The sequence below is a fragment of the Podarcis cretensis genome (genome assembly GCF_951804945.1).
Source record: "Podarcis cretensis genome assembly, chromosome: Z".
Lineage (NCBI taxonomy): Eukaryota > Metazoa > Chordata > Lepidosauria > Squamata > Lacertidae > Podarcis > Podarcis cretensis.
Window position 1 is genome coordinate 14,768,641 of NC_137184.1, and position 22,213 is coordinate 14,790,853.

General features: G+C 44.9%; 1 protein-coding gene across 1 annotated transcript in view; it reads right to left on the reverse strand.

Annotated features, from left to right (window-relative positions):
- Window positions 1-22,213, reverse strand: part of CFAP77 (cilia and flagella associated protein 77) — a 98,558-nt gene continuing 76,345 nt past the window's right edge. The window contains exons 4-6 of the mRNA XM_079961492.1: window positions 22,025-22,130; window positions 20,004-20,105; window positions 1-309 (exon numbers count right to left, since the gene is read on the reverse strand). Coding sequence (XP_079817618.1) covers window positions 181-309; window positions 20,004-20,105; window positions 22,025-22,130 — 337 coding nt within the window. The 3' untranslated portion in view covers window positions 1-180. The remainder of the gene's footprint in view (window positions 310-20,003; window positions 20,106-22,024; window positions 22,131-22,213) is intronic.

A 22,213-nucleotide genomic window follows, 5' to 3' on the forward strand; every position in this document is an offset into this window, starting at 1 on the left:
TTAACTGAATAAATGTTTAATGTAGAGACAGAAGGTGCTTAGTCAATTATGAGCTTAATCAACTTCACAAATACAAACATAGACCTGAAATCTGAAACATGCAGTGGAAGATTATAGTATGATGCCCAGGCTGTACAGAAGCTGGAGCTTTTATTCACGGTTTTTTCCTCTGGATGATCCTTAGCAGGCAGTGGTGGTGTAAAGGCCCTGTGCCAGGGGCCCAAGCCTCACAGGGATTTCTGACTGGAAGGCCTTCAGAGCCCTCTGGTACGATTCCTTGTCTTGGAAGGTGGAGAGGTGTGGACATATCTGGAGGGAAATGAGATGGACATTGGTCAAATTATTGTTGTTGCTGCAATGATTTTTTAAATTTAATTTTATAATGTTGCTGAAACAGAGAAAACAATTATAATGATGGATATTAAAAGATGAAAAACAAAACTATAAAATAAGCACATAGTATTCTAGCAAGGGACGCATCACCTGAGATGAAACGGTAATGTAGCTGCCTTGCTGTTGCCTCACTTAACTGGGTTGTGTGTCACTTGCCTGCAAAGTGGTGGCAGTAGCATCCACTGAGAGCATGCAAGATTTCACCAGAAGCCAGTGCTGCTGATGCTGCTGCTGCCAGTGGTGGGGTGGGCAGGGTCCCCATGGGGCTGCTGCCTCTTGGCCTTTTGCTACCTTAGGTGGTTTCCTTACCCCTCCTGATGGGTGGGCAGGTCCTGAGAAAAAAGTACACTTGCATATGGGTTGAATGACAAAGTCCAAGCCATCAATGAAGAAAGCAAGGATAAAAGTTGCCTTCACATAAAGAATTATTATTATTATTATTATTATTATTATTATTATTAAAAGCAGAGACATCACCTTGCCAACAAAGGTCCATATAGTTAAAGCTATGGTTTTCCCAGTAGTGATGTATGGAAGTGAGAGCTGGACCATAAAGAAGGCTGATCGCTGAAGAATGGATGCTTTTGAATTATGGTGCTGGAGGAGACTCTTGAGAATCCCATGGACTGCAAGAAGATCATACCTATCCATTCTTCATGAAATCAGCCCTGAGTGCTCACTGGAAGGACAGATCCTGAAGCTGAGGCTCCAATACTTTGGCCACCTCATGAGAAGAGAAGACTCCCTGGAAAAGACCCTGATGTTGGGAAAGATGGAGGGCACAAGGAGAAGGGGATGACAGAGGACGAGATGATTGGACAGTGTTCTCGAAGCTACGAATATGAGTTTGACTAAACTGCGGGAGGCAGTGGAAGACAGGAGTGCCTGGTGTGCTCTGGTCCATGGGGTCACAAAGAGTCGGACACGACCAAACGACTAAACATCATCATCATCATCATTATTACTATTATTATTATTATTTTGCAGATTTGCCAGGCTGCTGCTGAAGGTTGTCTTGAAATGATGTTTCCACTATATATGTAATAAAGGAATGCCAAATCATATAGATAGGTTCTAGTCCCTGTCAAAATATCAGATTATACATAATTTCCCCCCATTATAAGTTGTATTCCAATATGAATGGTACCAAGTGCCCCATGTAAGATTTGGGGCTGTTTGCCACTGAGTTGCAATTACTATTCGAGCTGCCATGATATTATTATGCTTATTATTATTATTATTATTTATTAGTCTCTTTTCTTACACAAAAGAACTCAAAGTGACTTACAAACATTCATTAAAACCAACATAAAACAGAGTTAAAGCTAAAATCTAAAGCACCTCCATATTCACAAAAAAGTCAGGACTAAGACTTCCTACTTGGAGACAGAGGCCATAAATGAGCCATGGAAGACAAGAGGATATTTGTGTAACTTTTCAGGTGGGTTTTTGATGTGTATCTACTAACTTCTTTGTTACAGCACAAGGTGGCGAACCTTTTCCAGTCTGAGGGCCACATTCCCTTTCAAGCATGCTTTAAGGGGCCACATCACAAAAGTGGGTGGAGCAATGGATGGGTTATGAGTGGGAGCTTACTGAAAGCTGCTTTGAGTTAATTGTATGGGAAAAGTGATTAAATAATAATAATATTAATACAGCTGCCAGGTAACATTTACATTTGTTGCTCCACCCACTTTTGCCTCTGGGCCCACCCACTACCTGCACGTGGACCCTGGAAGCTTGCCCAGAAGGGATTATGGCCCTCTGGCTAAAAAATGTTCCCCACTCCTAAGTCAGGCAGAATGGGGAGCAGGTAATGGAACAGAATAGTTTTTGCCAGTGTCCCTTGAGGGTGGCTGCTAGACAGAGTAGAAAGCACTGGTCTAGATGCACCAACTTTCAACCTGGTCTGAGGCAGTTCCCTAGGAGAGGTCCAGGAGAATTAAGAGGCCGACCTATTCTTGCCTGTTTTCAATGGTGTTTCCTTGCCTCTAGCTATCCAATCTGCCCATGAGGCTTCCCACCCTCTGGGAATGGTTGATTAAGTCCTTTGTCTCGGGTCCATTTTGAGAACCTTATCCTACCATCATCAACAAGGCTTAATGAACTACTCCGATACCAAAGGCTAATTTTCTGATTGGCAGACGAACCTCCAGCTACAAAGATAATTGTGGACATTCAGGTATTAAGTCCTCAAATCTCATTAGAGCAGATCACTTGGCATTTTCCAAGTTAGATATCTAAATCCATAATTAGACTCCTGTATAATCAGGCTTTCTTGCTTTCTTTTTTTTTTTTTTTTTTTTTTTTGAGGGTGAGGGTGGTGGATCTCCCTTGGCTCCCTTCGAACTAAGCAGATAGACACTGTTAGGTTCTGCATCAATGTCATTTTCAGAATACGAATTCCCAAACTGTCTGCTGTGTATGCTAAAAAAAAAGGCATTGTTAGAGCCGTAATAATTAGAATAATGTAAGCCCAAGGCGTCATTCGCAGAGGGAAGTCTCTGTTGCATCTCTGTATGAGTCCCTGATCTGGCCTGGGCTCCTTTTTTCCAGGAATCACACCCAGTGCATGCTAAGATATGAGGAGTCAGGTAGTAGTTGTGGGTAATTGGGAGTTGCGGGGAAGAAGGTAGGGAGGCCAACTGTAGGTGGAGTCAGAGCCAATGACAGGTGCAGCCATTTCCCTCCCCCTCCATCCTCCTCCAGCTGGTCCTCATCTACCTGCCTCTTTACATCTAGTCCAGGAGTGGCCCTTGTCTATCAGCTCCCCCCCCCTTTTTCTCATGAGAACATCAAGAGAGCTCTGCTGGATCAGTCCAATGGCCCATCTAGTCCAGCATCTTGTACTCACAGTGGCCAACAAGATGACTCAGTTCGAAACCCTCAACCAGAACACAAGCACAAGAGCACTCTCCCCTCCTGTGATTTCCAGCAAACAGTACTCAGAAGCATTACTGCCCCTGACCATAGCAATCATGGCTAGTGTCCATCAAAAACCTTCTCCTCCATGAACTTGTCTAATCCTCTTTTAAAGTCGTGTAGGTTGGTAGCCATCACTGCCTCTTGTGGGTGTGAGTTCCATAGTTTTAAAATGTGCTGCGTGAAGCAGTACTTCCTTTTATCTGTCCAACCTCGCTGGATGTCTACGAGTTATCAGGGTGGCCCTTGTAGAAACTGGCAGGGAGGTGGATGTGGAGAAATGCTTCCAAGGCAATAGATGGAAAAGGCAACCGTCAGGCTTAGTATGAGCAGCTGGCCTGGTGAAATGCTTCTAATACAGACTAACACAGTGAATCACATCCAGCCATGAAACTCTGCTGTAGAGGCAGTGGTGGGAGAAAGTGGAAACTCTTTTACTCTGGCCAGATCATGCTGATTAGAAAGCACCAGATAGCAGTCCTATTGTTGTTTTGATACAATAAGGTCTGAAAAGGTTAGGTTTATGTGAGTATCTGTGAGCCTTTCAGTAGTAGATACTCTCTGGCTCCTGAGTCTGCCAAATAATCTCCAAATCAGTCCAGTTGTATTTCCCACATTATACTCTTGTTTGAGATTTCTCAGAGACAGTTTTTCTTTGAATTTGTATGATCTGGTTTGTTTCTTGGGAGCAAAATGCCTGCCTGGGCACGAACATTCCTAGTCTCAGCACCAGAGAGGAATAATGCCATTCATTTATTTCTCTGAAAAAAAATGAGAGCTTCTCTCATTATTAGGGGCACTTGAAAAGTATGGATTAATCCCAGGTCAGTCGTTAAAGCCACAGCAAGGGAACTTGAGGTTAGAGGTCTGTATCTGACAGCAGAAAGCGACAGGATTGTGCATTAAAACTGTCAGACCCTAATCACCCCTTGTTCTGCTTCTAAACTCTGTATTGGAAAATAAAATGACATTTACTCTGTAACCCTTCTCTCCCCAGCTGTGACACACACACATATACCCTGCCAAATGTGTTGGTGGGATCCTGAAATCCACAGCTCTGGCTGCTTTGATAGTGGACACTCAGGGCCAATGGTGTAAACCACCCGTCTCTTCTTAACACAGGAATGTGGAAGTGGGCTTTTTTCACTGATAGCACCATTGTTGTGCAATGCCTACCCTGCAGAAATGGGAGAGCCCCATCAGCACTGGCATTCCCCTGGCTATTGAAGTCATGCCTGTTTAGACAACTGTTCCCCGACCTCCAACTTGACCTGAACCTCCTCACTGAATAATTTAAATTGTTGCATTGTCTTGCTATGCTGTTTAAAGGTTTGTTGTACTGTAAACTTTAATTTTTGAGGTTTTAAACATTCTGACAGAATTTTTTTCTTGTATATTTTAATTACCTGCAGATTTATTTTTACCAGTGGTTTTACACTTTTAAACCTCTTAGAAGCCTTTTTGGCATGTAAGTGATATATAAATTAATTGTTGTCATCATTCTGACCATGGCTTCACTGTGATTGTTGGCTTTCACCACTGGAAAATCCCACAGAACATTCAGGAATCCATCAGGTTCCATCAGTCTCCTGGGAGATGGACCTTCCAAACAAGGGGTGTGATTGCCATCACCAATCCAAATTTTGCCAGATGGTGCTCAGACCATAGCAGTGTGACACCAGCATCCTGTACCCTCAAGCCATCCCTCACATCACTCTGAGCAGAGACTAAATCATGCCCGGCACAGTGTTTTAGATAGATGACAATCTGAGACAGTGTAATGGTTGCCATGAAGACTGTGAAGTCCTGAGCTGGTCTAGCAACAGCCTCTGCATGGATGTTAAATTCACCCAGATCACTGACCATAGGTGGGCAGAGTCAATCACCTGTTAATGACATTGACGGCTGCCATGATATTAGGAAGTCCACTTTCCTTTGCAGTGGAGGTTGTACTCAGGCTGGTTGTGTAGGAAGTTCCCAGCTAGGATTGGCTGCCCGTCAGAGTTCCCAGTTCCCTGGAGTCCTGTGGATCCTAGTAAGGCTGGGACTCTAAGGGGTCAGTTTGTATTAGAATACAAACAGATTAGATTCTATGGGCACCCCTGGTGTTAGGGCCAGAACAAAGTACCAGGAGCATGAAACACATCCCTAAGCCACCCCTGTACTTAAAAAAAAATACGGTAACAGTTGTAGCAAAATAATGCTTTAAAATGATAAAACAAGCAAATCCCAGGTTTGATAAGACTCCGTCAGTCAATATTCGTGGTTTTATTTTTCAGGAAGTCTAAACTTGTTGCTGGCTTTGGAACAAGGACATTTGAGGGTGCCTAACATGGAGAGCTTTCGATTTCTGATGAAATTTCTGCAGGATTTTAACCACTCTCATACGCATTTCAAGGGTTGGGACTAGAATGCTCTTTGAGTCCCCTCCAATACCTGATTCTATGATTCAAGACCAAATCAAATAATCTCATCAAGTACATTATGAAAATAAACTTGTGTGTGTGTGTGTAAATAATGTGTATAACATTAATCATGATTTGGTGCAACCCCTCCTCCCCAAAATCAGGCATTCTAGTATGTAACTGAGTCCAAGTACAACTGCTTCTCCTCAGTGGAGGAGTTAGTTGCATGGGCGCTCGGAGTGGGGGCCATGCCGTGCACCTGGGGGGGGGGGCGAGCTGCTACGCACGGGGTCAGCGGGGCGAGCCCCCTGTGGTGTGCCTTTTTGTCACCCCCCTCATGGATGACACCTGGGGCAGACTGCCCCCACTGCCCCCCTTCCTACACCCCTGCTTCTCCTCTTACCCACCCCTATCAGAGATTTAACACCTGTACACCAGGGTGGGGTGGGAGTCACTTAAGAAGCCAGTGTGGTCTAGTAGTTTGAGTATTGGTCTAGGACCCAGGAGAACAGGGTTCAAATCCCCACTCGGCCATGTAGCTCACTGGGTGATCCTGGGCCAGTCACTGTTTCTCAGCCTAAACTACCTCACAGGGTTGTTGCGGGGATTAAATGAGGAGGGGGAGAACCGTGGATCACCTTGAGATCCATGGTGGAATGGTGGGACGTAAATGCAATAAATACAGGCAACTCCCTCCTTGTGCGGGAGTTGTGTTCTGGTTCATTGTGCACGTCAGCAGTCGTGCGTAAGCCCATTCCACCCCTGCCCTCTTCCGGGGCCAAAAACAATACGAGCATCAGTGGTCACGTGTCAAACAGACACACACAGAATGGTCACCGCCTGTAAATTAAATAAATACATAAACTCTGCTACTGCATAGTAAGAATGAAAACAAAATCTCCCCCTAAACAAAAACCAGGAGCAGTGTTTTGTTTTCGTTTTACCGGGAACAGGAATGCCAAAATCTAGGAAAATCGCTCTTCTAGGTAGGTTTGCGAATTTTTATATTGGATCATTCCTATACAGATTGACCTGACTTGCCCCCCTCAGCCTGAAGTGCAAATGTGATCTTAAGTATGCACCAGGAATCACAGTTACGACAGGCTTAAGGGCAAACACACATGCAAGTGGTGCGATTTGGCCCTCCCTAGACCATGCCAAGCCAGGAGAGCTGGGAATGGTGTGCTCTGAATATTTTGTGCCAAATTCCCTTCTGATGTCTCAATGCACGAGGAAGATGCACAGCCAGACAGAAAACACTGAAATGGTGATGTGCCCCTCATCCCACAAAACTAAACAAAACAAACCTCTCTTATCCACAGAAAAAGTAGCAGATTGTGAAGATAAGCCAAGCTAGATCCTGACTTGGTGACGTGCTAGCTTTCCCAGGGCGGTGAGGTTTTGATGTGGCGGGGAATGCACAACTCCCTGCCTCCTGCATACCATGAGCATTCCTCCTGAATGCATACATTGCTCCAGAGTGCTTGAGGCCCTCTGCCTCTGGCCTCATAGGGCTGGCACTTGTTGTGAGTGTTTTGTTGCTGTTGTTGTTAAAGCACCTACTCATTTGAGTTTCTTCCCTGGCAAACCCATCTCTTATTTTTGTGGCCTGGGGGAGTTTAAAGACACGAGGCCTTTATCGGAGAAGGGAACAACAGTGTCGCCCCTGGAACCCGGAAACACACAGATGTGCTCAGGTACACACCCTATACCACATCTCTCTCTGTATATATACACACACACACACGGATGCAAATGATATCCGCAAAAGCCATCACTTGCGAGGCTTGGCAGAAAATAATGAGAAACACTAAATCTTTTATAAGGTCAACACTCGAGCAGCTGTCAAACAAGAAAAGATTTTAGCGGGAAAGGCGGGAGGAAAAAAAAAACTTCCATCGCCTCATTAAGCCCTACAAGCCTGGGCCTGGCGTGGTGAGGAGACGCCGGGGCGCCTCCGTTTTGTGTCAGTAATTTGTGGCGGAGGAGGCGGAGGTACCGTGCAACAGCCAGTGCCGAAGGGGCCTAGGGGGAAGCTGGGGGATCGTTAGCGCGCCAGGCGCGGCCTCGGTTCCTAATTGGAACCATTGGGCATTATCAACGGAGATTTTGCTTCGGATGCCTGACAGCTAGCGTGGCCCAGAATGATCGCCCACTTGTCAGTGTAAAAGACCATTAAAAACAGACCATTTTGATTTAATTGGAGGCGGTGCGCTGGGGGGCTCAGGTGAGGAGCCTCATCAGCTGATGGCGGCTGCGGAGGTCCTTTTAAAAAAAATCCTTGGTATTGATGTGTTCTCAGCCTTCTCTACCCCGCCCCCCCCGTCCCTTCAAATCCCCCTCCTTTCCATAAACTGTCTGGGAGTGAAAGATCGGTCTCCATCACGCCAAGAGCCACCTTCAATAGGGTTGTCAACAAATGCTGTGACAAGTGGCAGAGAGCGTGGTAGCAGGTATTTAAAAATATATATATTTGAAAAAGCTGATGTTATCTCTGTCTGCAACAGAACCAAACTCAGGAAAAGTACACGTGATCAGAGGGCCACCGTTGGTCAGTCCCTCTCTCATAACTGTACCCTTTTTGGCACCTGATAGAAGCATTTTTGTTTAGGCAAGCCTATTATAATCTATTGCATTTATATCCCACCACTTCCCCCAATGAGTTCACGGTGGAATACATGGTTTGCACCTCCTCATTTAATCCCCACAATAACCCTGTGAGGTAGGCTAGGCTAAGACGCAGTGACTTGCCCCAAGGTGAATGGGGATTTGAACCCTGCTATTCCAAGTCCTAGTCCAACATGCCAACCATTATGGCGCACTGACTCAGATGTTTGGAAAGCTGATGTGAATTTAATCTGCTTTTTTTGTCTAAATTTTATGAGATAAATAATAGTGAATAATGCCAGAACTTGAACGTTGGAAGTTTCTGGGTGGAAGAAAGGCAATACTTGTTCACACTTATACTATGGAATTCACTCCCTCAGTAGATAGTGATGGTCACCAGGTTTGGATGGCTTTAAGAGAAGATTATACAAATTAATTAAGGATGATGCTATTGATGACTAATGTGGCCCCTGCAAGGTTGCCCCGAAGGTAATGCCGCCCTTGGGCTGAAACAGGCTCCTCATCCCTGAAACAAGAGGCCTGTCCCTGCAAACAGGACATATTGACTGCCTCATGTGTTTCCTCAATATCCACAAACTCCCCTTACGAACATTTTATATGAGATGGCTTGTCAATGAGTCCCCTTCTGAAACAGTTCCATCATGTAGAAAGAAGAGAAAATGCAAAATTCCAACAGTAAGCAAGACAACCTACACTGACCCACGGTGTAGCAACTCCAACTCATTTTAAAACAAAAAAACCCCCAGACTTTTAATTTCCTGACATGCCAGGCCCAGGAGGATGGTGTGAGCTCTGCTTGTTGACTGAGTTCTAAAATATCACACCCCTCCTTCTGAGAAATTGAGGAAATGTAAAATACATTCTCTCTCTCTCTCTCTCTCTCTCTCTCTCTCTCTCTGTGTGTGTGTGTGTGTTAAACCTCCATTGTTTGTTTTCAAGAAGAATGCAGATGTGAGTTAGTATCAGATCCTGCAGTGGGTGTCAAATTCTGATGACTAGGATTGTTCTGGAAAAGTTGATAGAGTGGACGATTCCACCTCCCTCATCCATGACCCAATTGTGGATGAGGAGGCTGATTTGGTCTGTATCACTGAGACTTGAATGAATGAGCAGCGTGGAGTTGGTCTCAGCCAGCAGTGCCCACCTGGGTACTCAGTACAGCATCAGGGCAAACTTGAGGGTTCAAGAAGGGGAGTTGCTGTGGTCTATAAAGGTTCTTGTATCCACTGGGAGCTTGATTCTGATGTTACAGCAAATGACTCTCAAGGGGTGTCCAGAACATTGTCTAGTCCTGTTGAATTGGATGAGTTTCAGGTGGTAAGGTTTGAGGATGTGGGTAAAGTACTTGGATCAGTCAAGATAACCACATGTACAATGGACCCTTGCCGCTCTTGGCTGATAAAACAGGAGGAGACAGCTAGCCAGGAAGGCGATGAATGCCTCTTTGTGAGACAGAGAGGTCCCTGCCTGCTTGAAGGAGGCACTGGTTAAAACCACTCCTTAAGAAGCCCTCCCTGGATTTGGAAAATCTAAGTAATTACCAGCCAGCTGACAATCTCCCTTTCTTGGGCAAAACTCTTGAGTGGGTGGTCATGGACCAGATGCAGGCACTCTTGGAGGAAACTGATTTTCTACATACACGTCAATTCGGATTTTGGCACAGAAACCACTTTGGTCACCCAGTATGAAGTCAGGAGAGATACAAGGGAAATGTGTCACTATCAATTGTCCTTGTCTCTTAGCAGCTTTCAATGCCATCAACCATAGCATCCTTCTGGAGCAACTACCCAAGCTGTGGGTGGGTGGGTGGCACTGATTTGCAGCAGTTCCAGTCCTATCTGTTAGAGGGTGATGCTTGGGGAATGCTCTTTGGTCCCATGGAGCCTTTAATGTGGAGGTTCCTCTAGGTTAAATTTTATCCCATATGCTGTTTAACATCTACATGAAACCAGTGAGTGAGGTCATTTGGAGCTTTGGAGTACATTGTCAGCAATATGCTGATGACATACAGTGCTATTCCTTTACAACTGCAACTGAGGCAGTGGATGTGCTGGACTGTGGTCCTGTCTTGGCAATGGGCTGCCAACAAACTGAAGCTCAATCCAGATAAGGCACTGTTAGTGGGTGGTTCCCTACACTGGATGGATGGAAGGTTTCCTGTTCTTGATGGGGTTACAGTCCCTCTGAACAAGCGGGTATGTAGCTTGGGGGTACTTCTGTCACTTGAGGCTTGGATCACCATGGTGGTGCAGAGTGCCTTCCATCAGCTTCTGCTGTGCCCCTAAATGGACAAGGATTGCCTAACTTCTGTCATCTTTGGTCTGGTCACTTGTAGGTTAGATTACTCCAATGTGTTATATGACTCTGAATACAGTCTGGAAACTTTAGCTGGTGCAGAATTCATCATCCAGGTTTGAGCATATTACAGCAATCCTGGCCTGACTGCACTGGCTGCCAATTAGTTTCTGGGTCCAATTTGAAGTGCTGGTTTTGACCTATGAAGCCTTAAACAGCTGAGAATCACAATACCTCAAGGACCACATCTCCACATATAAACCAGTCTAGTTGTTGGCATCTGTCGGTCTCAGAGGACAATGGTGGAATAGACCTTTGGGAGTGAAGTCAAACTGTTGGAAGGTTGCAGTGTCTGCTGTGGCTGTAGAGACTGATACAGGTGACACATGTTTTGTTGCAGCTGGGGCAGATGAAGGTGCCTGGTTGTGCTACTGCAGATGCACCATGATGTTTCTTCTCTCTGAAATCTTCCCAGCGGTCATTCCTCCTCTGGCTACGGCTATGGATGTATGAACCTGTCTGTCTGCCTCCAGGCATTGCGGTCATCTGCAAGGGATTCCCAAATTGAGGGTGTGATGTTGCCAGCCTTCATGTCGTGTTTACAGACATCTTTGTAACATAGAGTTGGTCTGCTAACAGGCCTGGTGCCTGAAGCCAGCTCCCAGTAGAGCACGTCGTTGGGGATCCCACCATCTTCCATTCTGCAGACATGACCAATCCAACGTAGATGTTGCTGAGACAGGAATGTGAACATGCTGAGAATGTGGGCTTGGGAGAACACATCTTCATTTAAGACTCTGTCCTGCCATGTGATGCCCAAAATCTTCCCGACACAGCAAATATAGAAGGTGCTGAGGTGTCACTCCTGGCAGGTGTAAGTTGTCCAAAACTCACTACCAGACTGCAGCATGTTCAACATGTAAGCCTGGTAGACCTTCACTGGATGTTAGCATCACATTTTCCCATGTCCTTTTGGAGAGGCGAGTTACTGCTGTAGCTGCCTTGCCAATGAACCAAGACCCTGCAATCATCACCTGAGGCTCTTCTTTGTGCATCTCCTCTGTGATAGCTGCAGAGGATGGCAGAATGTGAATGAGCTTTCTCTGCTGTTGCTTCCCACTTGTGGAGTACCCTCTCAAGGGAGGTACGCCCAGTGCTTTCATTATGTATCTTTAGGCAGCTTTGACTGATTAAACATTCTATGGTCTAAATGTGTTTGTAGAAGGGGGTTATTGAGTTGTTATCATTAATTTTTAAAATTTCTATAGTGCTCTTCATTTGAAGATCACAGGATGGTTTACTATATAAAAACACAAAAATGCATACTGTCATCTGTCATGGATGCTTTAGTTGAGATCCATGCATCACAGGGGGTTGGACTGGATGACCCCTGGGGTGCCTTCCAACTCTACAATTCTATGATACCATAATAAAAAACAAAAACAATACCCCATAGTTTGTTTAATTGGCCAAAGGACTTTATATGTAAGCGCTTATGCATTGTGTGTTCTTGTTTTGTATTTTTATGTTGTGAACTGGCCTGTGATATTTGGATGAAGGACAGTATACAAATTAAAAGAACAAACAAACAAACAATAAAGCATTATCATACGACCTTAAGCAATCATGGCTTCCTCCAAAGAATTATGGGAGCTGTAGTTTATTTAGGGTGCTGAGAGTTCTTAGGAGGCCTTGTTTCCTTTTTTTTAATGATATTTATTCAAAATTTCCAGAATGTATAGATACAATAAAAAACAAAGAAAAAATACAACAGAAAAAAATAAGAAAAAAAGAAAAAGAAAAATACACATCCCTTATTACATCTTTTCATTTGCCTGTTTCTTGGACCTCCTCGCACCTCCCTTTTTGTATTCTAACTTAATTCATTGTTTCAGCAAATTCTTCCCATATTTCTCAATTTTTATTTAAATAATTTATCTTAACAACCTATCTCATTAATTAATTCAACATAACCTTTCCATCTTTTACCATATTCTGTTATTCAATTTACCTTAATTTATTTAACCTTATCTTACCTTAAAAACCTTAAGATTCAGAGTTTAAACCATATTTATACATGACTACTTAAATCCTTTCTACTAAAGCCAATTAGTTCCTTTCCAACATTTCCCCTGATATTTCATTAATATTACACTAATTCCATAAATGAAAAAAAGAGAAATTTTCCCCTAATTATTATCCAACGTCCCTTCTTCCTGGTTTCGGGTTATGTCAGTCCTTTCTATACATTCCATCCAGTCCATCAATCTGGTGATCTTATATCCAAGGCCCTCAAGTCTCTTCTATGCCCCTTCTGCGAATTTTCTTGTTCTTGTTTGTAGTTGCAGTCTTCCTTGTCTTTTGTTGGTTTCTTTCTTAATTTCTTCCCTTTCTCCTTGGGGAGTGGGTCTCCGAGGGATTCCAACCGGTAATAATCTCCATTTTCCTTCCTCAAGCCAGCCCATTCCCCACAGTCCCACTCTCTGTCATCATCGTTATATTCCAAAAAGTGGTTGTCCAAAAGGTAATTGTCAACATGTTTCATAGTCCCACCAGAGTTAAGAGCTTCCTTAACTCCAAACACTTCCAGGTACACTCCAAGTTCAATCTTCCAATGCAGCCACTTTTGCTCCTGCAGGACTTTGGATCTCTCCATTTGTGTTGCTTGGGGTGCGATCACAACCTCTTCCATCTTCCTCTGCCCTTGCACTTGCCCAATCAAACCAATTTCCTGAGTTGGTCGCTGTATAATTTCTTTATCTTTGTTTCCTGTTAATTCATATTCACTGGCTACGGCAGTCATCAAGTCCAACTTCTCATTCATCAAATTCATCCTCTCTTGCAACTGCTCCAGCAAAGCATTTGTCTTGTCAAGGGCAGACACCAAAATTTCCTCCCAACACATTTCTATTCAAGGTCAAGCGGCTGGTCCCACGATCCCAATCTCGCAGCTGTAACGTCTCCAAATAAACTGCAGCAACAGTCTGACAAGCTCCCTCTAGGGGACACAATTTCTGTTTGTATCCATCTTTAAAACGTATCCAACAAAAGAAAATTACTTTCAATTTTCAAATACTTTGTTTCTTTAAAAAGCAGAAAGCAGCATTGAAGTTAATTTGTTTCTCTCTCTTTTTTTTGACTATCTGTCAAAGTGCTCCACTTTCAATCGACAGTTTCTGTCCTGACACCCCGTTCCCAGGTTTGAGACGATGGAAACTTATATTCCTTTACTCTCTCTCCTGCAGGCTTAAACAGTCAATTCCCCCCCCCTTTCTCCTGCTTTCCAAGGGGGGTTTATTGGTTGTAAATGCAGGAAGATTCAATCTTTAAAAACAACTTTCCAGGCTCTTAGATTGTAAGGTTTTTGCTTCAGTCTATTTACAAAAAGCAGAAGGCGGACTTCCTGTTTAAACCTTCCCGCTTCAGTGCCTAATTCAAGAATTTCTTGATCCAATTTTCCGTTTTTACTCACGGGTACTTGTTCAAAATGTTTATTCGGCTTTACGCCCATCATGAAACACAACACAACAAAACAAATCAAATAAAACAGCGAGTCCGAATGTCAACAGGAAAAAGTCAGCGCTCTCTGGCGATGGCTGTGCGGCTTCCCTCCGTGAAAGTAGCAGTCGATTCGCTGCACCGCGCTGCTCACCCCACTTCGCTCCGGAGCCCCAAAAAGGGGTTTCCCCACGAGTAGGGGAGGTGCTCTTAGTGCTCTGCCGAACCCCACGTTCCCAGGCTCCTCCGCCTGGGATTTCTAGCAGGTCCCCACCTTCGCCGCGGTGAGAAGACCCAATTTCCACGTAGCCCGTTCCTCCAATCGGAGGAACTCCGCCATTCGCCGATGGCACTAACCCGGAAGTCCATCTTAGGAGGCCTTGTTTCCTCTCACGGAGCTACAATGGCCAGAGATCACCAGGAAAAGGGATGGATTCTTAAACCACTCTGGGAACTGTACCTTCTGAGGGGAATAGGGCCTTCTAACAACTCTCGACACCCTTAACAGACTACAGCTCCCAGGATCCTTTGGGGAGAAGCCATGACTGGTAAAATAGTGCTTTAAATGTATGTTACAGAAATATGTTACACAGAGCTGCTTTGCTTTCTTTCTTGGAGGTTGTTAGCCGGAGTGGACAGGATGCTAATTTTCTCCTATTCCCAAAGAGTTATGTGATGCTAAGCAATTGCTGCTGTGTCTGCACTGGCAGATATACTACAGTTCAGCAACTTTTGCTAATCCAGTGCACCTTCCCCCCGCCTGTTCCTGTTAGGTCAGTGAACTGGCGGGGAGACAAGCAAGCCACGTAGGGTCCCAGGAGGCACAAATTAGGGCTATTTTCCCGCAAAGAGACGTCCAAATAAGAACCAAATCGGAACGGCGGCATGAAAATCCTGTAAATCAAACGGTTGGCTTAATAGCATGTGCCATTATTCTGGGGCACTGGGGCCTGAACTCTGCATCCGAATGCGAAAAAATATTCAATTTGTCTAGCCTTTAGTGACTGAATGACTGTGTAATGTCACAGAGGCTTGGCCCGGAGGGCAGGAAAGGTGGACAGAGAGCAATTAAGTGGGCAGTGGGGTGGGGGGCAGGAGAAGGGTTTCCGTTGCAGAGAAATCCTTCTGCGTGGTCCAGGAGGATGAATGAATGGTTTGTTTGTTTGTTTATTGCATTTATATCCCACATTTTCCTCTAAGGAGTTCAAGGTGGCACACATGTTTCATCTTCCCCACGATTTAATCCCCACAACAACCCTGTGAGGTAGGTTGTAAGCTGAGTGAGGCAGTAACTTGCTCAACATCACACCCAGTGAGCTACATAGCCAACTGCAATGTGTGTGTGTGTGTGTGTGTGTATGTGTGTGTGTGTGTTTTGAACCCCAGTCTCCCAGATCCTTGTCTTCATTTAATCCCCACAACAACCCAGTGCGGTAAGTTAGGCTGGGAGTGAGTCACTGGCCCAACGTCACACGGTGAGCTTCATCGTCGAATGCAAATTTGAACCCTGGTCTCCCAAGTCCTAGTCCAGCACACTAAACACTACACCAGGCATGGGTGAAGGCAACTAGAGTGATGCTGCCCCCCAGACAAAGGGAAGTATTTATTCACACAGTGCATAGCTTAGGAATGCAGAAGCTTTTACAGCCCAAGGGCTGCATGCCCCTCGGAGCAACCTTCCATGGGCAGGAGGGGCATGTGTTAGTGGTGGGTGGGGCCAGAGGCAAATGTGGGCAGAGCAATGGATGCAAATGTCATCTCTGTGCAGTGGGCTAGGTTCTATACACACTAAACCCTACTCTCTATCCAGGGAAGCAAGAAGCATTTTCAAAATTCAAGTACACAAAAAGGAAGGTGGTCTGGAGCATGTGGCCATGTGGTGTGGAGAGAAACCTGAGGGCCCCACAGAAAGGCTTTGAAGGCCTAAGGCTTTCCCAGACAAAACTATGGATTAGATAACAAGACAAATCACCAACTTGCATGGGAGCCAACCCCTAGGGGCCGAGGGGGCTTCAGCACCCCAATAAAATATTTGAGGAGGCTGGCCCCTCCCAAAATGGAGGGGCATTGCGATTCGAATGGTGTGCGTGCACCGTGTCATATGATTGATTATGCGGGGTGGGGCTTACCTGGGCCCGCCAATATTTTATTCAAGTTGGCATCCTTGCCAACTTGGATGGCTTTGGAAGATGGAGCCATAGAGGTTATGGCTATCAATGGTTATTAGGGACTGCCAGACTCATTATATCCTGTACAGAGCATGGAGATCTTTGTGGGAGTCACTGATAGCAGTCCCTGATGGCTTGAACGTGCAACTCATATCCTCCAGGAGCCATGCATTCAGTATGGTGGGCCCAGTCTCATGGAACTCCCTCCCAGTTGAGGTCAGACAGGCCCCCTCCCTAGTGAAATTCCAGCAGCTACTGAGACTTTTTTAGTATTATTTCAGCAGGCATCTTAATTTTAACTGATTATTTCAATTGATTTTTTTTATTAAATCTCATACTCTGCTCAGAGATGATTGTAGTTAACTGGTATATATAAATGGTCTAAATAAAAACAAAATAAAATAAGAGCAGTGCATCTCTGAATACCAGGAATAGGGATGGGAGGACCTGTAGTTGCAGTTACTCATTCTTTCCCCCCATCTTAAATTCAGTTTTCCACCTATCCACATTAAGTGTGTGGATTTTTTATTTTTTATTTATTTCATTTCATTTTTGGTCCAGATGAACGTAATTGGGCAAAATCAAAGATGATCTATGAGCTAAAAGACTTGTAAATAATTTAGCATCTGCATTTATCAAAGAAATAGGCCTATGTGAGTCAACGCATTCAAGGTCTTTCTATGGTTTAGGGAATATTATTATAGTTGAAGTCTTCCATGTTCTGGGGATCTGGCCTTTACTCAGTCTCTCTAGAAAAAGTTTGAAGAGGAGAAAAATTGTATCTGTTCATTAAGAGGTTTTATTTTAAAAGGCCCATAATTTTAAAAATAAAAAGTCCTCATGAAAGTTCACCAGTATTTTAGCACTTTTTTTTTTAATCTACACATTTTTGTATGCTAATATACAAATAATTGCAAGGCAATTTTCCATTATGCATATCTTTATGTTATTTTCACAGATATATGCATTCTCACGCATGCTTAACTGGCACCATATGCTTAACTGGCACCATATGCACTTGGCGGGAGAAGTGCATTGCAAAATTCAAATAGCGTAAATTTCAGGGAATGACATCATTTCCGTTCATATCTCACTTAGGTAAACAGCGAATCGGGTAGATTTATTGCAAAATGTAAACTGAATAAAATTCCCCTCCACATCCATTCTGGGGAAGAACAGCAGGAGAGGGCTATTCTGACCTCTTTGTGACTTTCTCAGTGACCTCTCATTGGCTCTATGAGAAACAGGCTAGTGAACAAGATGCCATTTTTATCTGATCCAGCAGGGCTATTTCTATGATCCGATACAGTTTTACCTTGGATCCCGAATGCCTTGGTAATCAGACGCTGGAGTGTTTTGGTTTGTGAACATTCTTTGGAACCCAAATGTTTGATGGGGCTTCCGTGGCTTCTGATTGGCTGCAGGATCTTCCTGCAGCCAATTAGAAGCTGTGCTTTGGTTTCCAAATGTTTTGGAAGTCAATGGGACTTCTGGAACGGATTCTGTTCGACTTCCAAGGTACGGCTGTACTAGCTTTCTGCATGTGGGGAGTATTAAAAGCAGGTGAATGTTCAAAGATGTAGGCAAGCAGTGTGTGTGTGGGGGGGTCTTCTTCAATTCTGGGGACCACATGCCTGTGGTAGCCTGGATAAGAGGCAAAAGTAGGCACAACAACAAAGGTAAATTTTACCTAGTTTCTACACACATACACCACTCTCTATCTTCCATCCATGCATGCAGGAGGCATGGTCAGACCAGTGGCAGATCTTGAGGTTTCAAATTTCAGTGGTGCCCTCTGCAACACCAAAAATTGATGCCCCTCTGCCTCTTGCACTTCATTGTAAATCATAGCTGTGGTGTCCCAACAGCACCTCCGAGGCTCTGCACCCAGTGTGACTTAACCAGTCACACTCCCCTAAATCTACCTCTGATCAGAAAGGCAAAATAATTCTTGAGGAGGGTGCAAATGAGGGCTGGTGAGGCGTGTGGCCTGTGAAGAGGCCCAAGGGCCATGTAGAAAGGCTTCAGGGACAGCATTTGGTCCCCAGGCCTGATATTCCCCATCCCTGATGTAAACACTGCCACCACCAGGCTGAACTGGCCACAATTCAAGTGAAGACTTTAAACCGCTTGGTTTTGTTGAACGTATCATACTGCCTCAAACCACCGCAAGCGTAAGAACAGGTGGGCGGTGGGATCAGTCTTCCAAGAAAACCTGGGCCTCCTCTCCTCTCTTGGAGGATTTGGCAAAGGGCCCGGAGGGAGTGAAGTTAGCAAGCAAAGGCTCCCAACCCCGGCTTGTGAGTGAGCGATTGCAATCTGTTTGAACAGCCCCTGGGTCGTGATCTTCCACTGACACACGCTGCTGTGGCAGACCCCACACTAACAAGTAGCTGGATAAATTATTACTGACATATGCAAATGGATATGCAGATGAAGGCAGGGGCATAAGTGGAGTACAACAAGGCCGAGGCAAAGAAGGCGGGGGGGGGGGGGAGAGAAAGTTAAAAAACCCAGCCACACTCTTTTCTGATCAAAGCACTGTGCTTGTGATGGCATGGAGTGGCCGTTACAGGAATCCGCAAGCCCTTTTTTCTGTCCTGAGAGTAGCATTAAATGGGAAGCTGGGATGTGTGTGTATGGAATTGCAAATATATGACACCCCCACTCCTGGGACAGCCACTTGATCATCAGCAAAAGTGAGAACAATGAGGGCAGAGGTTTCCATTAAAAATGTGCATGTGCTAATTTACAAGGCGTAGAGGTAAATGTAGAAGTAAATGGCTATCATTTCAACAGACACATTTGCCCAGAATAGGAAAGAGGATGTGCAGGCAAACTGTGTGCCTGCTCAGGCAGCTATTGAGATGCTGCTGATAGTTGATGTGTGATTTCGAGGCTCTTCCTGCTTTTGGTTCTTTATCTCTCAACTAGTTTTAGACCCGGCATCTCTTCACACAAAATGGGGAGGGGAACCTCCAGCCCAAAGGGTGACCGTGGCCCGCCAGGGGTCCATTTTGGCCCATGAGGATATTTTGCTCAAACCATGCCAACCTGTCCATCAGGCAGCATCACTGGGAAATGGGCAGAAAGGCGAGGATCAGTTCTATATTGCCTGCACCTACCAGTTCCCTGCAAGCAACTGGTGCATGCATCTAAAGTGGGAGGATTTAGCCCTAACTTCTCAGCTGATAAGCAAGAGGTTAAGTCCTCCTCAGGCCCCTGCAGAGAGCAGGGCAGAAGTCTCCACTCATCAGCTGACAAGATGAGAGTTCAATCCTGCTGGGTGCTATTTTGTCAGCCCTACCAGAAGATGTTGGTTATTGAGCCTGGGACATTCTTCATGCAAGGCAAATGCTCAGACAACTGAGCAATAGCACTTCCTAAACAGGAACAGAGGAATGTGGCTTATGCTGAGTCAGACCCTTGGTCCCTCTAGCCCAGTGCTGCCTACACTGTCTGGCAGTGCCTCATCAAGGTTTCAGACAGGGAGTCTTTCTCAGCCACACCTGGAGATGTTGAGGACTGAACATGGGACCCTCTACATGTGAGGCAGATGCTCTGCCCCTGAACTATGGCCTTTCCAGAGGTCTGAGTAATGTCAAGGTGCGAGCCAACTCTTCAGGACCTCTGTGATCAATGCCATGTTCACAAGTGAGTCAAGGCGACAAGTCTGTTTGTATCTCCAACGTACCTTCTGAAAGTGGGGCATTTTCCAAAGAGGATCTGCCTGCATCGGAGGCAGGAATCTCCTGAACAGCGTCGTGCGTGTGTCATATGTCTTTCCTCTGCGTTTCTAAAAACAAGTACGGCACACAGATTAATGTGCTGCCAACCAGAACGTTGCTGCAGCAGAGATTCTCTTGGTACTGCATCAAGTGACAAGTGCCTAAGAGAACATTAGAAGAATCTGGCTGCTGGATCAGGTCAAAGGCCAATTCTAGCCTAGCATCTTATTTTCACAATGGCCAATCAGATGCCCCAATGGGAAACCTGCAAGCAGGATGTGAGCATAACAGCTCTCTCCATTTGTGATTCCTAGCAACTGGGATTCAGAGGCAGCAGAGAGGCAGAAGATAATAAGAGTCCTGTTGAAGTAGGCCACTAAAAGGACCACTTAGTCCAGCATCCAACTACAAGCAGCATCTAAGGGCATCAGCAACTCTCCCCCCTTGTGACTTCCAGCAACTGGTCTACAGAGGCATATTGTCTCAGACAGTGAAGGTAGAACACCATCATCATGGCCAGAAATGACTGATAGTGTTAGAGTCAATGAATTTGTCTGAAATATCAATTTTAGGAGAGACATATTCACCCGAAGCTTGCAAACAGACAGCTGGAAGAGAACTCAAAGGTCAGTCCAACACCTCCAACAGGGAATCCACTGCTAGAGTTCCTGATAGTTGGCCATCCAGCCTCCTTCAGATGAGGGAGAGTCCATCACCTTCTAATGTTCCTCCTAATGTACGCATGTATTTATTTCAATATTTATATCCCAACTTTTTCTCCAAGGAGCAAAAGGTGGCATACTTAGCTATCCTCCCTCTCATTACAACAACCCTATGAGGTAGGTTAGGCTGTGAGTGAGCAATTGGCCTGAGGTCACCCAGAAAACTTTGTTCTATTTTTGAACTTTGGAGAAAACACATCTGCTTCATTCTTTGTGTAAAGTATGAGCCTTGGGAGTACCCTCCAAAAGAACCCTACACCCCAAATGAGGAAACAAGTTTTTAAAAAAGAGGTAAAAATTATACTGAAGCAGTCCAAGACAGTAAAGTCCAATTCCTTCAAACAAGCTTTCAAAGAAATTACGAATGCTTGTGGTGTCACATGTTAAGCATCTCTTCTCCAAGCTAACTATGAAGAAGAAGAAGAAGAAGAAGAAGAAGAAGAAGAAGAAGAAGAAGAAGTCACCCTTTACCCTAAGCTTTCCAGTGTGGGTCACAGCAATTTTAAACACAACATTAAAAACAGTTTTAAAGAAACTACCATTTATGGGGTTCTAAAAATACACACCCCATACATCAAAGGCTAGGGTAAAGAGGTGAGTCTTCTTATTTTCCCCCAAAGTATATAGGCACAGACCCATCTCTGTGGGAAGGGAGTTCCACAACTTAGAGGCTGCCACCCTCTCCAGGGTCACCACTATTCCATGAGATTCTGAAGGTGGTGGATCTACCATGAAGGCCCCCTCTGCTGATCCTAACACCCAAGGAAGTCTGTAGGAAAGGAAGTGGTCTTTCAGATATTTGGGGCCTAAGTTGTTTACAACTTTAAACACCAACACAAGCTCCTTAAGTTGGGCCTGGAAATGAACAAGCAACATACCTCCAATCTTTCATCATGGAGCCTGGCAAAACCAACATATCTTCAACCAGCTGCTGGAAACCACAGGAGGAGAATGTGCTCCTGCTTAAGGATTTCCAATTGAGGCATCTGGTTGGCACTGTCACAACAGGATGCTAGACTAGATGGGCCATTGGCCTGATCCAATAGGCTCTTCTTATGGAGATCTATTATGATAGCAAAATCTATCTCGGAATACCAGATGATGAGGAGCAACAATTGGAGAGTTGCTGTTGCATTCAGGTCCTGCTTGTAGGCTTCCACAGGCATCTGGTTGGCCACGGTGAGAATAGCACATTGGACTAGATGAGCCATTTGCCTGATCCAGCAGGCTCTTCTTAAGTTCTTATGCTCCAAAGGTCTGCTCACCTTCTGCTTTTTTTCTGCCTTCTCGGCTTTGATGATGGCTCTCTGCTCGTCCATCCACATCTCTTTGTATTTGTGCTGCAATAGATCAAAGAATGGCGTGGAGGGCCTGGGGAAAAATGGGAAGGGTAAGATCTCATGGAAGAAGGAATCTATAAATGAATCTCTAATAATCAAACGCCATATAACTGG